This window comes from Balaenoptera ricei, chromosome 1 (assembly GCF_028023285.1).
Source record: "Balaenoptera ricei isolate mBalRic1 chromosome 1, mBalRic1.hap2, whole genome shotgun sequence".
Classification (NCBI taxonomy): Eukaryota; Metazoa; Chordata; class Mammalia; order Artiodactyla; family Balaenopteridae; genus Balaenoptera; species Balaenoptera ricei.
Genome location: NC_082639.1, coordinates 29,353,481 through 29,371,710, shown reverse-complemented (window position 1 = coordinate 29,371,710; position 18,230 = coordinate 29,353,481). Strand labels below are relative to the sequence as shown.

Here is an 18,230-nt window from a genome sequence, read left to right as displayed (position 1 = left end):
AGCGCACGGGCTCAGTAGTTGCAGCACATGGGCTCTCTAGTTGTGACGCACGGGCTCCAGAGCGCACGGGCTCAGTAGTTGCAGTGCCCGGGCTCTCTAGTTGTGACGCACGGGCTCCAGAGCCCACGGGCTCAGTAGTTGCAGCACATGGGCTCTCTAGTTGTGATGCACGGGCTCCAGAGCACACGGGCTCAGTAGTTGCAGCACATGGGCTCTCTAGTTGTGACGCACGGGCTCCAGAGCACACGGGCTCAGTAGTTGCAGCACACAGGCTCAGTAGTTGCGGCGCACGGGCTCTCTAGTTGTGACGTGTGGGCTCCAGAGCATGCAGGCTCAATAGTTGTGGCACACGGGCTCTCTAGTTGTGGCACATGGGCTCTAGAGTGCACAGACTCAGTAGATTTGGCGTGCAGGCTTAGTTGCCCCGTGGCATGTGGGATCTTAGTTCCCCAACCAGGGATCAAACCGATGTCCCCTGCATTGGAAGGAGGATTCTTAATCACTGGACCACCAGGGGAGTCCCAGGAATATTTTTTACGCATGAAAAAACTCAGGCTCAGAGAGGCGAAGAGACTTGGCCAGGGCCATCCAACAAGTCAGCAGCAAGGAGGGCTTGAATTTGAGTTTTCATTCTCCACATCCAGCACCCTGTCCAGGGCCCCCCAGCTGCCCGTACTGTTTCATGTGTATTCCATCAACAATACATGTAAGCTGGCCAGAAATCCTGGTTTGCCCAGGAATATCCTGGTTTACTCCTTTTGTCCCAGCTTAATTATTACTATCACCCCCTTTTACTCTCAACAGTGTCTTGGTTTGAGTGATGACTAGATATGGTCACTGAGCTGCATGATAAGCCCAGAATTGGTTTCCGGTAAGTGCCGACTGAATCATTGTTTGAGGTTCTGATGTCTGCCTTTATGGTCCTATTTCTTTTATTCATGTATGGGTTGGCAGCTCTATGACCTGATGACAATGGCTTTCAAATATCAAGTATTGCTGTGTCCTCGTCCCAAGGATGTGTTGCTGGTCACTTTCAATCATTTGGATGCCATCAAGGGATTCATCCAAGACTCCCCAACCATCCTGCATCAAGTGGATGAGACTTTCCAGCAGCTGACTGAAGTAAGCGTATCGTCAGTTTATCACCTCTCAGCCCCAATACTCGTTCTCATTCCTCTGTTAAGAACAGGCAGATTCTATGACAAAGAGAACAGGGTGAGGAATGACAAAACCTGCCTCTCCCAGAAAACTCTCAAAATCTCCAGGTATCCGTTTTGGAAACACAAGAGACATTAGCATCTTATACCCTCTCACTGTTGCCTTCATAACTGGGGAAGCAATGATACAGAGCATAGCTGTTCTCTCCTAACTTTTCTGAAAGGGAGTTGGTGGTGGATGTCCTATAGAATCGCTGGGAACAGGGCAGGTAAAGTGCACCCCGCTCGGTGTGCCACCGTGGGGCTTGTCCCTCAGGCGAGGGTGCAGTGCTGGCCCTCTTGCCCCTCCTGCCCAGCAGCTGAGTCCTCTCCTTGCTCTCTGGCTCCCATCCCTGGGCACCCACCCACCCCTGCCTGTCTGCACCTTCCATCTCACTTCTGAAAGTGGAACGCCTCTATCTGCTTTGCCTCCGCAGACATACGGGGGTCTCTCTGCGGGGGAGTTCCAGCTGATCCGGCAGACGCTCCTCATCTTCTTCCAGGACCTGCACATCAGGGTGAGTCAGTGGGCGGCCCGGGGGCACCCTGCCGCTGCTGTCCTGGGGAGACAGGGTGCAAGTGTTCAGGGCAGACAAGGCTGGGATTCTGCCCTGTTAGCAATATCCTCGGTGTTTGGCTCCATGATGATAAATTTTCTCATAACAAATCTCAGCAGTTTTTCAATGGACCAAGGAAGACGGTGATGCCACCATTCCCTCCCAGTTACCTCGTGTGTTTCTTTAAAATATGGCTTCTTCCCTTGCTTTTCCAGGCCACCAGCCTGATCTCAATTCCAAAACCTTTTCTCAAGCCTTTATCATCTTGACTTCTCCAGTGTCTGAGCTGTCAGGAGGCTGCCCTCCTGCTCCCTGAAACTGTCGCCTTCCATGGAGTTTCCTGGCACCATACCGTCCTGGCCTTCCCTTACCTCTCCCATCTCTTTGCCTTTCACTCTTTCCTCCCCCTCCTCCTGTCTCCAAACCTTCCCCCTTCTGCCTCTACCCAACCCCTGCTCATGAGGAATCGCTTTCCTCCCCACTTTGGCTGCCGACTGACCCTTCCACCTATGACTCCTGCATCTAACCTCTACCCAACCCTTGTCCCAGCCCTGCCTTCCAGACCCACATCTCCACCTGCTTGCTGAGACACTCCCCCACGCCCACAACCTAACGTCTGCAGCTAAACTAGTCTCCACAATTCAAGTCCTGCCCAACTTCCTGGTTTCTTTTCAGGGCGCCACCATCCCTCGGCCACTCGGCTCAGAACCAGAGCGTCACACCTTTGATTTCCCTTCTCTGACCTTCTAATTGCTTCTAAGGCCCATCGAGTCTGCCTTTTCACTCTCCACACCCTCCTTTCCGTTCCTGTCGCCACCAGCCCGGCTCAGGCCTTCATACTTCTTGTTGGCTCTTGCCTCCCAGTGGACCCTGCCTCCTCCAGACAGCTCTACACCCTAACTTTGAAAAACACATTTCTGAGCTTCTGAATTTGGGGCCTGTCTCTCTTGCACAGGACTTTGTTCCTTCCCAGAATTTAACACACTGGTATGGGAGGGTGGGTGATACAGCAAAATGAGCCCAGGCTCTGGAGTCAGGCACTCCTGTGCTTGAATCCCACCTACAGCACAGCTCCGTGACCTTGGGCAAATTACTTCCCTGGCACCTTAGTTTCGTCATCTGAAAAATGGAAATGACAGTACCTAATTTAGGGTTTTTCAGGAGGATTAAGTGAACCATCACATGTAACATATATGTATTTGCTTGTATCTATATGTATACGCTATAGAATGCTTCTGGAAGGATGTACAGGAAACTGGTCACAGTGGTTGGCTCCTGGGAGTGGGGAACTGCATGGAGGATAGGGATACAAGAGGGACTGACTTTCCCTTGTGTACCCTTTGAACCTTTTTTCTTTTTTTTTTTTGGCCGTGCCACACGGCTTGTGGGATCTTAGTTCCCCGACCAGGAAACGAACCTGTGCCCCCTGCATTGGAAGCACAGAGTTCTAACCACTGGACCGCCAGGGAATTCCCACCCTTTGAACCTTATAAATTGTGTACATGTGCATGTGTAACATATTCACAAAATAAAATTCAAACAAAAAAAGAAATAGAATATGCTTAGGACCTGATTGTTATTTCCCTCCTATGGACAGGGAAAGACAAATAGATTTCAACGCTGAGGCTAATTTTATTTTTAACCCCTATGAATAATTTCATTTGCTATGGATGGAGCAATAATAACATCAATATAAATTAAGATCTCTAATAGTCATCAATTAAAATTAAAAATATGAAAGTACAAATAAGATTAAGTTTTGCATTGCTTTAAAATATTGAAAACTCTGCATCATATGGTTGTCAAGACTGCATATTTGGACATTATTTTATGGATTGTAGTAATATAAGCAGCCATATTGATTTCTTAATTCTGGCAAGATAAAATTCATTATGATAAAAAGACTTTCCTAATAATAAGTCTATAACAAAATCATTAAAATATATTAAACCACAAAATATATTAAGCTTTAATTGCTAAATGGGCAGGCAGTGAAACATCAGAATGTTCATCAAGAGAAATAGGAATCACATATCCTGACATTACTCAGCCACCGATCTGTAACAGCTGGCTGCTTTTCCAAATCTGGTCTTTAATGGTATTTTTGCTCAGCTGCAATTTATGATTGCCTATACAGATTCTCTCCATGTTCAAAACAATCTTCATGGATTTTAGATTTGTTAGCAAAACTAACCAAATCAAGAAAACACAGCTCTGAAAACTCCCTTGCTCATTGTTTAACCAAAGCAAATGCAAGACTCCTCATCCTAATGTCCAAAGCTTTCCGTGATATCACAAAACAACGTGAAGTGGCCTTAGTATGGTCAAGGCCTGACCTGTGCCCCAGGCTCCAGAGGCTGCACGAAGACTGATTCCATCTGGAGTCCTGAGCAGTTATGTACAACCATCTCAAGTCCCAACCCCCTTCAGCTCTCCAGAGCCCCTCCAGAGTTGCCTCCTAAAAGGTGGGCCCTCTTCCGAATGCTCCTTCCCACACGTGCGTCTTCTATCAGGGACTTTCTTCCTGTGCTCCCGCTGTTCCAGCTGTTGGAAAACATAACCTCCATCTTCGCCTCTTCACAGCATGGTCCTTACACCTCCACTCCATTATCCACTCCACTGGGAAATAGTTCATCCCTGGGAAACTAGTCAGTCTAACAAATATGTATTGAGTGCCTACTCTACACCAGGCAGTTTTCAGTCCTGAGATATAGAAGTGAACAAGGCAGAGGCCCTGCCCTGAGGAGGTTCCGTGCTAGTAGGGAGAGACAAGGAGGACACGTAAGTCGTGTTATGGCTCTGATAACCCTTAGGAAGGTGGCCATATACAGTAAAGTTATAGAAGGCAACTGGGACAGGATGTTGCCTTAGACCAGCACTGTCCAACAGAGCTTCCTGTCGGTGATGGAAATGTTCTGTATCTGCGTTGTCCAATATGAGAGCCACTAGCCACATGTGGTTGTTGAGAACTTGAAATATGGCTAGTTCGACAGAGAAACTGAATTATAGATTTAATTTAAATAGTCATGCTTAACTGGTAGCTACCATACCGGACAGTACATCCTTAGACGATAGAGGCAAGGACAGCCTTTCTGAGGACAGATATTTCAGTTGAGAGTGTAATAACAAAGATCTCAGGGGAGAGCATCTAACCTGAAGGGACAGCTAGTTCAAACGCCATTAGGTAGGAAAAAGCATGATGTGCTCCTTGGACAGAGCGAAAGCCAGTGAGGATGGAGCATATCTAGGCAGGGGTGATATTTAAAATAAAGTTAACCACCTGTGCAGCATGGGCACTAACTAATCAGAAGAGATGCCAGTCATGAATAAACTGGTACCTACCTACCAGTTGACTTAGCTTTAGACCCTAGTAAAGGAGTTTATTCTAAGAGTAAAGCAAAGATCTGGAGCATCTTAAGGTGAGTGGCAACATGATTTGTGTCTGGAAGATGAATTAAATGGGACACGGGTAGAGGTAGGATAGCAGTTACAAAATCTAGGTAAAAATGAAAGCACTTGGATTAGGTGCTAGCAGTGGAGACACATATGGAATATACCTTCAGGGCAGGGCCAGTAAGATTTACTAAGAGACTGGATGTGGGGAATGAGGGAAAGAAGAAGAAAGAAAAACTCCTAAGTGGCTGGTGCCATTTTCTGAGTGGGGGAAGGACTGAAGGGAAGTGTATTTGAGTAGAAAAAATAATCAATTCTATTTAAATTGGATTTGCTCTCCAAGTAGCAGAGTCAAGTAGGTAGTTGAATACCTAATCCTGGAGCTCAGAGGAGAGCGCCAAGCTGGAGACGTAAATGTGGGAATCCTCAGCATACAGCAGAGAGACGGTATGCGAAGTCTTCTGGCCACCTGAAGGAGGCCGGTCATTCTCCCTCATCCACAGGCAAGATGTGAGAAGCAGAGTCAGCATTCCGCCAGCTTCCCCCTCACCTTCCGATCATTATTTTCCTGCCCTCACAAACTTAGCCCTCCTCTTGTAAGGCCAGTCCAGCAACCATTACACCATCCAAAGCCCTGCACTCATCCCTCACTGCTGAAACCGACTGCCAAGTCACTCACCCACATTCACCAAGCATTTACGTCCCTGGCTCACTTCCTCCGGGCCACCTGATTCCTACCATCATCCTGTGGAATGTGGGTGCTCATGGAGATGTCTCATCCAGCACTCCAGCCCCACAGCTCCGTGACCTTCATTCCCTCTTTCCATGGGAAACGTGGCTCCTGCCTTCAGGACCTCATCAGAGAAGGGAAAGTGCACTAAGTACCTTATGTATGTTTGGTTCTGACCCAGAAGAGTGTGAAGAGAGAGGACACAACGTGGGCCATGGCCACCTCTACCCAAGAGCATCAGGGAGTCTTCATAGAGGATCCAACAGCTTTTAAAAGAAATAGGTTTGGGGGCCCTGGCGGTCCAATGGTTAGGACTCCATGCTTCCACTGCAGGGGGCCCGGGTTTGAACCCTGGTCGAGGAACTAAGATCCCACAAGCCATGTGGTGCAGCCAAAAAAAAGAAAGAAAGAAAGAAAAGAAATAGGTTTTCACCAGGACCATGGGAAAACAGGAGGAGGGTTTAAGAGGACACCATCTCAGTAAAGGCACAGGCATGTAACCACCTGGTGTAATTGGTGCAGGGGGCCAGAAGGCTGCACGCAATCGAGTATGGCGAGAACACCGGGTTCAGGGAGGAACGTGGCTGCAGAGAGGAACAAGGGCCAACGGGACATTGTCTGCCAGCAGCAGAGAGCCAGTGAAGCAGGAGAGGGACATGGTCAGATAGGAGTTTAGAAGAGTCTCTCTAACAGCAAAGTGGAGGATGGATGAAACACAGATGCGAGCGGAGGCAGGGAGACCAGTGCGGAGGCTCTGCAGTGGCCAGGCTAGAGGTGATGAAGGTCTGCACTAGGGAGCAGGGTAGAGAGGAGGGGCCAGACACAGAAGTGATCACCAGGTGGGCAGGGCTTGGCGACTGAAGGGCCAGGGGAAGGTGGTGGGCAGGGGACTCAGACTGCTGACTTGGTGACCTGATGCTGTCATTCACTGGGATCAGGTTAGGGAAGACAGCTTGAGCCCTGTTCTGAGCAGGGTGAATTGGAGGTGCATCCCATGGAACCCATAGGTGGACACGTTTAACAGGCAACGGGGTAGAGGGGTCCGATGCCCAGGGAGGAAGACTGAGTGGAAGCCCCAGGTCTGGGAGCCATCAGCGCAGAGGTGAATACTGGCGTGTGGGTGTAGAAGAGATCGCCTCGGAATAAAGAGGGTGGAGTGAGAGGAACAGGGCACGGGAGAGTCACACCTACAGCTGAGGGCCAGCAGAGGGGCTGGGCAAGCAGGCAGACCCAAAAGTCCCATCCAGCCAAGGACAGATTCTCAGGTCAAACACACACTTGACTTAAATTTGTACATTTCACATCTATGGCATAGTCAACCCTGTTAGAATTAGCTAACAGAGAATCCAGTACCTACATATGGTCTCACTTCTCTCTCAAAATTTTCTTTCTCCATGCTTATATTCATATCCCTTGGTCACAGAATCTCAAGGTTAAAAATTTCTTAAAGCCAAACCCTCCAACCAACCCAGTGTGCACATTTTCCCCGAAACATGCCTTGTGCCTGCCCATCTCGGCTTCTGAAGTGTCTTCACACCCACCTTCCTCCTCCAGGCCCAGCTCCAAACCCGCAGTCGCACCTACCCACCCCCTCTGCCTGTGCTCATTCTCCTCAGTGGGCTCATCTGCATATTCCATTCAGCATATCGTGTTTTATAGTGTCGTCATTTTTCCATTCTATGCTGTGTCCTGTGCCCAATTAGACTGTGATACTGAGAATATTAGTTATCTCTTATTGAGCACTTACTATGTGTCAGGCTCTGTGATAAGCGCTTTTTGTTCATTATCTGACATAGTGGTCAACTACCCCATTGAATAGGTTCTGTTTTTGTCCCCAGTTTACCAAAGAGAAAGGTGGCGTAACTTAACAAAAACCCCAGAGCCAAGGAGAGGCCCAGCTGAGGTGTGAGCCTGGGCAGTCTAACTTCGGCAGGCCAAACTGCCAGCATACAAATACTTACCACTTGGCACCTTCACTGCCTTGCATGCAACAGATGCTTACTCTTGATGATATTACTAATGTAATCTTGTAGAATTTTAGAGTTTCAAGGGACCTTCAAATGAATCTCACTTGGGCTTCCCTGGTGGCGCAGTGGTTGAGAATCTGCCTGCCAATGCAGGGGACACGGGTTCGAGCCCTGGTCTGGGAAGATCCCACATGCCGCGGAGCAACTAGGCCCGTGAGCCACAACTACTGAGCCTGCGCGTCTGGAGCCTGTGCTCCGCAACAAGAGAGGCGGCGATGGTGAGAGGCCCGCGCACCGCGATGAAGAGTGGCCCCCGCTCGCCGCAACTGGAGAAAGCCCTCGCACAGAAATGAAGACCCAACACAGCCAAAAATAAATAATAAATAAATAATACATAAAAATTTTTTTTTAAAAAAGGGCCACAGTATGAAAAAAAAAAAAATGTATCTCACTTTACAGATGAGGAAGCTAAGCTCCAATAAAACTGATTTTATTTTATTTTATTTTATTTTTGGTGGTGCTGCGCAGCTTGCGGGATCTTAGTTCCCCGACCAGGGATTGAACCCAGGCCACAGCAGTGAAAGCACCGAGTCCTAACCACTGGACAGCCAGGGAACTCCCCAATAAAATTGATTAACTGCTACAATCTTGATGGGATTTAACCTGCCCAAGACCTGAATACAGAGCGCACGAAGGAAGGAGTAGAAGTAAGCATCATGTAGGGTTTTCAGGCACAGAGAAGACCTTCAGACTCTAATGCCAGCTTGGATCCACCAGTCCAGCACATAGCTGAGAGCTTGGAGTCAGAAACACAAGGGTTTGAATCCTCAGCCCTGCCCCTTATGAGCTGGCTGGCCTAGAGGAAGTGTCTTAACCTCTGAGCCACCAATTCCTCATCTGTAAAACGGAGATAATGAGGTTCTTATAGCTCAAGCCTCACAGCTGTATGGAAAGCTTGCAAGGAACCAAGGAATGGGTGTGGAATTTGGAGTCAACCTTGGCTTTGAATCCTGGTCCTGTCTCTTCCTGTTCTCTTTGGGCAAGTCATTTCCCTCTGTGAAACTCAGCCTCCTCCTTTAAGGCAGGGGTAGCACTACTCACCTGGAAGATTTGATGTGTGGCGCCAAAGAAGTTCCGTGTAAAAACACTACACCCCTGCAGGTGTTAGTTATGGTGAATTTTTCTCTCTTAGGTAGCATTCTTAAGCCATTACACACTTTCCATCCTCAGAATGCATATGTCTATGGAAATAGACCAAGAAAAATGACAATAAGTATTTTTTTTCCAGGTGTCCATATTTCTAAAGGACAAAGTTCAGAATTCCAACGGTCGCTTTGTGTTGCCAGTGTCTGGGCCTCTTCCCTGGGGAACCAAAGTTCCCGGACTCATCAGGTGAATTCTCAACAGTAATTGTCAGACCAATGTTTGGGGTGCTGGGAAACCAGTATGTGGGCTACCACGTAGAGTGCAGCCCTGCTGGGGCCCCTCCTTTTCTTCAGTTAAGCACAGCAGTGAGGAGGGGAGGTTTAATCCCAGCTTGTCACCTCGAAGACACTTGAAGCAAACCACCCAGTTCTCCAGGATTTATCTCCTCATCTATTGAATGTTTACTGTGAGGATGAATAAGATAATACTGTAATGCTCCAAAGTGCTACACAGCACCCGGCACATAACGTGTACTCAATTAATATTATTATTATTATTATTATTATTATATTACTATCATTACATCAACCAGCATCTTTATCTTGAAGCAGTGCATGAATTCCCTTTGGTCCCATAGTACCAAGAATAAAGAAGCCTCCGGGACTCTCCAAACTTGGAGAACACGTCATCACGTCCTACTTTGTATTGTAGAACATTCAACCACAAAGGCGAAGAAGTGAGGAAGGCAGAATTCAAGCACGGCGGGAGCTATGTCGCTGCCCCCAAAGAAGGGTCTTTTGAACTCTATGGAGACCGAGTCCTGAAACTGGGAACTAATATGTAAGCAAATTCTTCCTTCCCCAAATGAATTCAAGTCCAACGGGGGTCCCTTCACTTAAAAAACCAGCTTGACTTCTGCTATGAAAAATCCCTGCTGACAATTGGAGGAATTTCCCCTTAGATACACGGCATGCAGAGCCCCGACGTTTCCAAAGGGCACATCAGATTTCCCAACATAAGGTAACTTAGCAAGTTGAAAAGATAAATAATTTTAAATAGCCATGCAAGAGAACTAGCCAAAACCTTTGTTGCAGTGGCGATCCAACAGTGCCTGGCCTTCATGTACCTATCACGTTTTTTTCAGCGACACACATTACTTTGCCAGAGAAAAAATTTCCACACAGCTTCCCAGATATTTTGTTTGGGGAAGAAGCAAAATTTGAGTGGTTGACACCCACTTAGTTGTATTCTGTATTCCCAGCACCTTTCTGGACACTTTTCAATGCCTCAAAATAAAAACTATGCACTAATTGAGTTAGAAGGAAGTCAGGGTAAAAGGCCTGGACAATGTTTTCATGGTTTTCTGTTGCCACCAGGTACAGTGTGAACCGGCCCGTGGAAACCCATATGTCTGGAGCATCAGAGAACTTAGCTGCACAGACACAGGTGAGCTTCTGCCTCCCTTGTTTATCTTCATAGCTTATTTCTAGATACAAGAGTCTGGACGGGGAGAGGGAGGGATCTCTAGATTTCAGAGCTGGCCAACATTTCCCTCATTGTTTGCAATCTTCTCCATTCCGCCTTACCAGCGCACAGGTTTTTTGGTTTTTAATTTTATTTATTTATTTATTTATTTTTGGCTGCGTTGGGTCTTCGTTGCTGTGCGCGAGCTTTCTCTAGTTGCAGCGAGCGGGGGCTATTCTTCATTGAGGCGCACGGGCTTCTCATTGCGGTGGCTTCTCTTGTTATGGAGCACGGGCTCTAGGCACGCGGGCTTCAGTAGTTGCGGCATGTGGGCTCAGTAGTTGCGGCTCGCGGGCTCTAGAGCGCAGGCTCAGTAGTTGTGGTGCATGGGCTTAGTTGCTCTGTGGCATGTGGGATCTTCCCGGACCAGGGCTCGAACCCGTGTCCCCTGCATTGGCAGGCGGATTCTTAACCACTGTGCCACCAGGGAAGTCCCCATCACACAGGTTTTTAATTACAGTTTCTCATGGAGACTTCCAGTGATCTGACTAATTAGGTAATTTTAAGCTTGGCTCCACCACCATAATTAAGCAGGAACCACACACCAGGACATGTGAAATAGCATCGTACCAGTGCTACGAGGTCCGTGGTTGCTAGTTTAGCACTTGTGTGTATTCTGGTCCTTCAAACATCCCTTTTCAATGCTTCCCTGTGTAATGATGTGGAAGCTAAGTTCAAAATGGGGTTTTTGGTCCTCTGAATTCTGCTGTACAAATTTTCACTGAACTAGCTACCAGCTAGCTATAGGACAAATCATGGAATATTCAGTTATTCTGTAAACATTTACTGAACTACGTCTATGGGCTGGGTTCCCAGGACAGAGCTGGCTTAGATGTGGTCCCATCCTGAAGGGGCTTATAAAGACAGTGATGGAACAAATAACTACAACACGGCGGAAGACACTCGCTGAGCATTCTGAGTAAAGAGCTGTGTCAGAACGCATGTCCTGTCCAGGGGGGTGGGAGCGGGGGACAGGGAACAAGAAGGCTTTTCAGCAGAGGCGACATTCAAGCGAGGCTGTAGAGTGAAGAAGATACTAAATAGCCCAAAGGGAGAAATAGGCATACAAACCCAGGTGACAGTATGAGCAAAGGCACCCAGAGGCATAGTGTTGGGGGAAGCAGCAGGGAGGCAGCGTCTCTCCCACATAGCTAGATCATAACACGATAGCAGCAGAGGCCAGGGATTCTCCTGGGCAGGGACATGGGGCCTGATTCAAGAGGCAAAGCAGGGGAAGGCTGGGTTAGAGAGAGCCGGTTAGGAGGAGGGGGGAAGGCTGCAGTGGGACCAGGCAGTGAGAGTGGGGGCCACAGGACGGAAGGGATTCGGTGGGGGGACGGGGGGAGGGGCTGTTCACGGTCACCACCTGAGCGCAGAGTGGTCGCTCCCATGGAATGAGTGCCCTTGGACCTGGAGCCTCCAGCCAGGCTACTTGTAAAGGCTGGGGGAACTAGATTGCCTGAAGGAGAAGCAACGGTTCTTCTCCTTCAAGGAGGAAGGTAGTTTGAGGAGAATGGGGATCCCTGGGGCCCTCCCCTCATCTTGAGAATCTCTGGTTTGTGCCTTGTTAGAGGCCCTCTGCTTCTGACAGAGGTTATTTCTCTCTTGGTTAAGCCTGTTTTCTATGTTTCATTTGGACCCGGTCCTTCCCAGAAGTAATTTAAACTGTTATCGTTTTGTCTTGTTTTATAATACCACCCCGGGGCTCTGGGGTCTCAGCAGAAAATGTGATCACCTTCATGTGGCTAAAAATCATGAAACTGTTCCTGCAGGAAAGCATTGCTCCAAACCCTCTTGCTAAAGAAGAGCTGAATCTCTTGGCCAGGCTGATAGGAGGCATGGAGATTAAGAAACCCAGTGGCCCTGAGCCAGGATTCCGGTTGAATCTCTTCACCACTGATGAAGAGGAAGAGTACGTTTTCAGCCTGTTTCTTTAGAGACGTATATAAAAACCCTAAGTGTGATAAGAACCGAAAAAGGACTGTTATAAACCAATGACACTTATAAACACAGATGTAAAGATCACAAATGAAATACCAGCAAACTCAATAACCTAGTTAAAGAAGAATCCACCAGTACTAAATAGCCTGAATTTTGTGGATTCATTCAAAAAAATAGTTCTAATGTTTCATTTGGCAAAGCACAACTCAATGAGAGAATTGGAAGTCAAGATAATCATGTTAACAAAAGACTGTTAAGAAACCAGAAGGAGGTCGGAGCATGATATCTTTGGGATCAGTCTCCCCCAGAACCAATAGTGGTGGCAATTCACTGAGACTGACACAGCACTTCACAGTTTACAGAGCACCTCTGCCTTCATTATCTCATGTGATGCTCCTCGCAGCTAAATATTTGGGATGGCGGTTGCCTTCTATTCCCCTCCCCACTGAAGTGGCAGGTACTGTGGTACGTGTGGGGACCCACAGATGGAGCAGAAAACCTGGGACCTGTCCTCAGGCACTGCCAGTGTCATAGGAGCATGAACACGTGCACAAGTCACTCGAGCGCCAAGTCATAAACACTCCAGTGGAGGACATGGCGACTGACTTTGTACCCGCGGATTGAAGGAGCTGGCAACTGAGCTGGGTCTTGGAGTTTGCCAAGCAGAGGAAGGGGGAAAACGTTCTTGGCAGTAGTATGTGCAAAGGCACAGAGACATAAAAGGACTTCTTGGAGTTTAGGGTGCACTGGTTGGGGACAGGGTAGAAAGTTGAATGGAAAGGGCAGAAGGTGAGGCAGAAAAAATAGGTTGCCAAATTATCAAGGGCCAGTTTGCCACACTAGCAGGGAGAAAACCCTAACCTTTGACCCATTTCTCTACCGTCTTGTACAGACAGGCAGCGCTAACCAGGCCAGAAGAGTTATCCTATGAAGTTATCAACATCCAAGCTACTCAGGTGTGTGCAGGGGATTACACAAGTCAAATCTTATTACCCTCCTCATCTTATAATAACACTGAACTTCAAAGGCCCTCCCTTCTCCTCTCTAATCGGCACGTAATGTAGTCCCTATTCTGACAAACAGGTGAGGAACTGAAATGCATCACAGTGGTGGGAAAATTAACTACCAACTGCACAAAGAGGCCATGGTGCCCACACATCCTCCTCATTCCCTTCCACCTCTCATTTCTCTCACAGGACCAGCAGACGAACGAAGAGCTGGCTCGGATCATGGAGGAGTTTGAGATCTTGGACCAGCCAAGGCGGAGTGCCAGCAAGGGCGATGATTTGCTTGCCATGATGGATGAGTTATAGCTGTGCTGACCAGGCACGCCCCTCCCCCTACAGAGAGGCTGCTTGATGAGGACCCCGGGGGATGCCCCAGGGAGCCAAACGATGCTGCTAGTTTTCTACTAAGTGAAGCCCTTCCTTACCTCTTGTTCCTGTTTATGTCCTAACGAACTGTGCGGGTCTCCCTCAGGGAGCACAGTCTCTGGAAGGCACACACATATTCATATTTTCAGCAAAATATATTCTGGCTTTTAAATTGGACCTTTCCCATGTTCTTGCTAGTTTTATGGCAATCAAAGCATCTGGAGCCACAGGTTCAAGCCTGAGAGTCAGTAAGAGGGTGCTCCTGTTGCCGTTTTCATTACAGCTTTGCTCAGGGGACCTACTGCTCACAGATGCCTGTGAATCATCACAAAACTTCAGCGCTTTCTGGGATGTATTCTGCCTTGTGAGTTTGACATAAGTGGAAAAGGCAGTTGCCTCAAACAGTCGGGGCCCAGTTTATACAGCCCTCCTCTCCCTGGCACGCTGGGAACTGTCACCTCAGAGGCAGAGGAAGCAAGGCCGTGACAGGGAATCCTCAGGCAGGCCCCGCGCAGAGCGTGTGGGTGTCTGTGGTTCTCCGCACATCTCTCTATCCATATGTAGTGTGGGCTTATCCCATATGGAAATGTGTACCAAGGAAACAGTTTGCTTTTTAAGAATGATACGTCCTCCTTACCCCCAGAGTCTTCCTCTGCCACTTAGTGTTCTTGCCTTCTAAAGACACCCAGCATGATGTGCCATGACATCTGTCTCCTCTGCTTCGCCATTAGTGGCCAAGCAGAGCCTTAAGTTGGATGTACGGGAGGTGCACATGGTGTACCACTTTCCCTTCCGTGCACCAGATGAGTGACTTCCCTTGGCAGGATGCCAAGTCTAATTGGGATCCATGAGAACTATCTCAGGCCAGGGCTGCCCAATTGGTTCAGGAAGGGGGGTCAGCCCTCCACCTCATAGTCATCCCGAATTGAGTAACTGGCGGGCCCAGGATCAGCCAATATCCAGAGGTCAAGGTACACTCAATTCCTTGGAAGCAATATCCAGAACGGCAGAGGGTAGGAGAGAAACTGAGCTGAGCTGATCATTGCCTGAGATTGAGCCAGCCACCAGGACCACTCAGGACCCTTGCACCCTAGCCAGAGTTGAGGCGAACATATTTCTGGAATGCAAGGGTGCCTGTCCTTTAGCTTACCCAAGGCATAGGGTTTGGATACAGAAGGGTAAATCACCCAATAAAGTTGCTTCCTACCCATGAAAGTGACTCTTTCTTACCCACCAAAGCCCCCAAAAGGTCCGCTGAGGAGGAGAAGCACACCGTGCTGTGTAAACTGCTTCTTACAGGCTCACAAAGTGCCTTCTGTTTTAGTCTCTTTTAAGCAATCTGGCCACCAGTTGGGGTGGCCTGACCGGATGACAAGTGAAGGGGAAGCCTCTGTCCTAGGTCTGGCTGCCACCGCACTGCCACAAACCTGAACTCCACTGTCTGCTCCGAGCTTGTCCTGGGGCCTTGGAGGTGCGCCACGGGCTGCTGAGAAGCCGCCTCCTCCCTCCACCTATCCCAGAGCCGCGCTGATGATTTCCAACCTATCTGTTCTCTCAGTGAATAAACAAGATACAGATCTCTGGTAAGGCAGCCTGGTGACGAGGCAGTCTTTGCGTTTCATGTCTCTAGACTTGCACAAATGTTGAGAAAAACAAGTTTATTTGCATGGTGGTTCAGGGTACCCAAAGAAAGCAGGGGAGTCGGGAGGGAGCAAAGGAAAAAGAAGGCAAGGATTACTCTGGCTAGAATGTGGACTGAGTACTGACAAGGCATCATTGTTCATTTAACACCAGGCCACGGGGTCTGAGGGTGTCATACAACAGTGCCCAGTGTGCTCCAAGGGAAGGCACACCATGGTCCCCATCCCTTCCCCAAATTCACCACGGCATCTTAGGCAGTTACCCTCACTGAGCCTCAGTTCTCTCATCTGTAAGAAAGGAAAAGAACTAGTTCACTGACTCAAAGCCAGCTTGCCCCAGCTAAGTTGCCGAGTTTACAGATTCTTAGGCCCTGCCCCAGGTGGGGTCTGAGAACTGGAATTTTACCCACGCCGCACTCCCCCGCCCCACTCCATGCTTTGGGAGTATATCTGCTCTCTTTCAGCAATTCTGTGACTTACCTCTTCTCAACTAAGTTTTAAACTGTCCTGCTCTTGTCCTTATCATAGTGTTGGAAGGCCCTGTAGAACATGCAAGGCAAAGCTCTAGAAAAGCCTTCTGAACAGAAGTACTTTAATGGCTCCCAGAAGAAAGATGTAATAAAAATTGAGAGTGAAGGGGAAGAAAAAAAGGAGGAAATGTATTTAGCCCTTAGTTCTAGGATGAAAGTCATCCCATGCAGTCCACATAAGTATGTAACAATTTTAAAAGATAAACTCACTTTTTTCCTTAGATCCAGATCCTGGTAGGCGAGAAACAAATCCAAGCATCATAACCAGATCCTGGAGATCCCCAAGTCTGAACAGGATCAGATTCCCTCATCCTCTTCCACCTGGTTTGTCACTCTGGTTTACATCCATGGAGACCAACTCAAGCCACAGGAAACCACAGAAAGACAAATGCAAATTTTAGGGGGGAAAAAAAAAAAAATATATATATATATATAAATATATATATATTTGCATAATATCGAATTGTAAAGACCCAAATTAAAATCCAAAAACTGATACACTGTTTACCTCCCCCTTCCTCCCTTTGAATTATGCCCTGGAAAACTCCTCTTCAGCTGCCAAATTCCTGGACAGCTGGCACAGAGGGAGTGAAAAGAAGTGTTTTCAAGGGACTGGGCTGGAGAACCCTCTTCACAGTTGAATCTTCCCTGCCCAGTTTCATGATCCAACGTGAAGTAAATTCTCAGATCATAGCCACCTCTTTCCAGATGAGAATGTCAAGATGCGTTCCAAGGGCCGATGGAGATTATTCTGGATTACTTGATCCCCTTAACACCCCCCACCACCCCACATACACACCCTGTGTTCTTTTTGTTTCTGGCCAGTCACTCCTCTGATGTCAAAAATAACATTACTTTCTCTGTTAGTTCCCAGAACCACAGGAAACCCCAGCTGCATTAGCCTTAGCGAGGCCACACCACTAGGTGTGGCCCTTTTTTTTTTCCAATTTCATTATGAAGTTGAAGGACCTGCCAGGGTGGGTCATTAACACTAGTCCCGTATCCTGGGAGAAAAATAAGAGGAAAAAAATAAAAGTGACTTCTTGAAAGTCACAGAGGGCTTCCCTGGTGGCACAGTGGTTAAGAATCCGCCTGCCAATGCAGGGGACACGGGTTCGAGCCCTGGTCCGGGAAGATCCCACATGCCTGGAAGCAACTAGGCCCGTGCGCCATAACTACTGAGCCTGTGCTCTAGAGCCCATGAGCCACAACTACTGAAGCCTGCGTGCCTGGAGCCCGTGCTCCACAACAAGAGAAGCCACGACAATGAGAAGCCTGTGCACCACAACAAAGAGTAGCCCCTGCTCACCGCAACTAGAGAAAGCCCACACGCAGCCAAAAATAAATAAATAAAATAAACAAATTAAAAAAAAAAAAGAAAGTCACAGAGACAGCTGAAATTACAACAAAGGAAGTTGTTTAAATTCCCATCTCTTACATAATTCATCCAAAACCACTGTCTATAAACTTCATATATTGTTTCTCTTTATTTTAGGGTTACTTGATACATACAACTTTAAAACGCACAAAGGATAAAATAAGTATTATAAAGAAAGCTTTATAGAGCTGGGGGCAGACCCAAGACTCCTAAATCCTAGATGTGCACATTGGCTTCAGATCACTCCACCCTCCTGCTCTTTATAAAGTTCCCCAGGGGCTGACTTTTTTTTCAGGTATTCAAGGGGAAGGTCAAGGATGCTTGACTTGGGTTTTCTGGATATCCAGAAGGCCTCTCAGCTTCCATTACAACTGAGAAGATAATACCCGTGTCAGATGCCCTCCCTCGCCTCTCCTCTCTACCTCACCACATCTTTTATCTCTTTTTCCCTACCCAGACCCCTTTCTGCACCTCAGAAGTTCACCGGGGACTTCCCTGGTGGTGCGGTGGTTAAGAATCCACCTGCCACTGCAGGGGATACAGGTTCCATCCCTGGTCCGGGAAGATCCCACATGCCTCTGACCAACTAAGCCTGTGCGCCACAGTTACTGAGCCTGCGCGCTAGAGCCCACGAGCCACAACTACTGAGCCCGCGAGCCACAACTACTGAAGCCCATGTGCCTAGAGCCTGTGCTCCGCAACAAGAGAAGCCACTGCGATGAGAAGCCTGCGCACCGCAAAGAAGAGTAGCCCCCGCTCGCTGCAACTAGAGAAAGCCCGCGCGCAGCAACGAAGACCCAACGCAGTCAAAAATTAATTAATTAATTAACTAATTAAATGTTTTTAAAAGTGCAC

The 18,230-nt window shown here is 48.0% G+C and overlaps 1 protein-coding gene and 1 long non-coding RNA gene across 3 annotated transcripts in view; one reads left to right on the top strand and one right to left on the bottom strand.

Moving 5' to 3' along the window:
- OSCP1 (organic solute carrier partner 1) overlaps positions 1-15,042 on the top strand; it is a 28,181-nt gene extending 13,139 nt beyond the window's left edge. The window contains exons 3-10 of one of the 2 annotated variants that reach the window (XM_059919135.1): positions 955-1,122; positions 1,634-1,714; positions 9,132-9,235; positions 9,701-9,829; positions 10,366-10,435; positions 12,286-12,425; positions 13,347-13,410; positions 13,651-15,042. In XM_059919135.1, the coding sequence (XP_059775118.1) occupies positions 955-1,122; positions 1,634-1,714; positions 9,132-9,235; positions 9,701-9,829; positions 10,366-10,435; positions 12,286-12,425; positions 13,347-13,410; positions 13,651-13,767 (873 nt within the window). In that variant the 3' untranslated portion in view covers positions 13,768-15,042. The remainder of the gene's footprint in view (positions 1-954; positions 1,123-1,633; positions 1,715-9,131; positions 9,236-9,700; positions 9,830-10,365; positions 10,436-12,285; positions 12,426-13,346; positions 13,411-13,650) is intronic. The other variant, XM_059919129.1, reaches the window with a different exon arrangement.
- On the bottom strand, positions 510-16,351 carry LOC132363450 (uncharacterized). The gene is made up of 4 exons (XR_009502584.1): positions 16,208-16,351; positions 8,945-9,084; positions 1,640-1,756; positions 510-1,196 (listed from the first exon to the last, which is right to left on the bottom strand). It is a non-coding gene; the product is annotated as an uncharacterized LOC132363450 (long non-coding RNA).
- Positions 16,352-18,230: the final 1,879 nt, after the last annotated feature.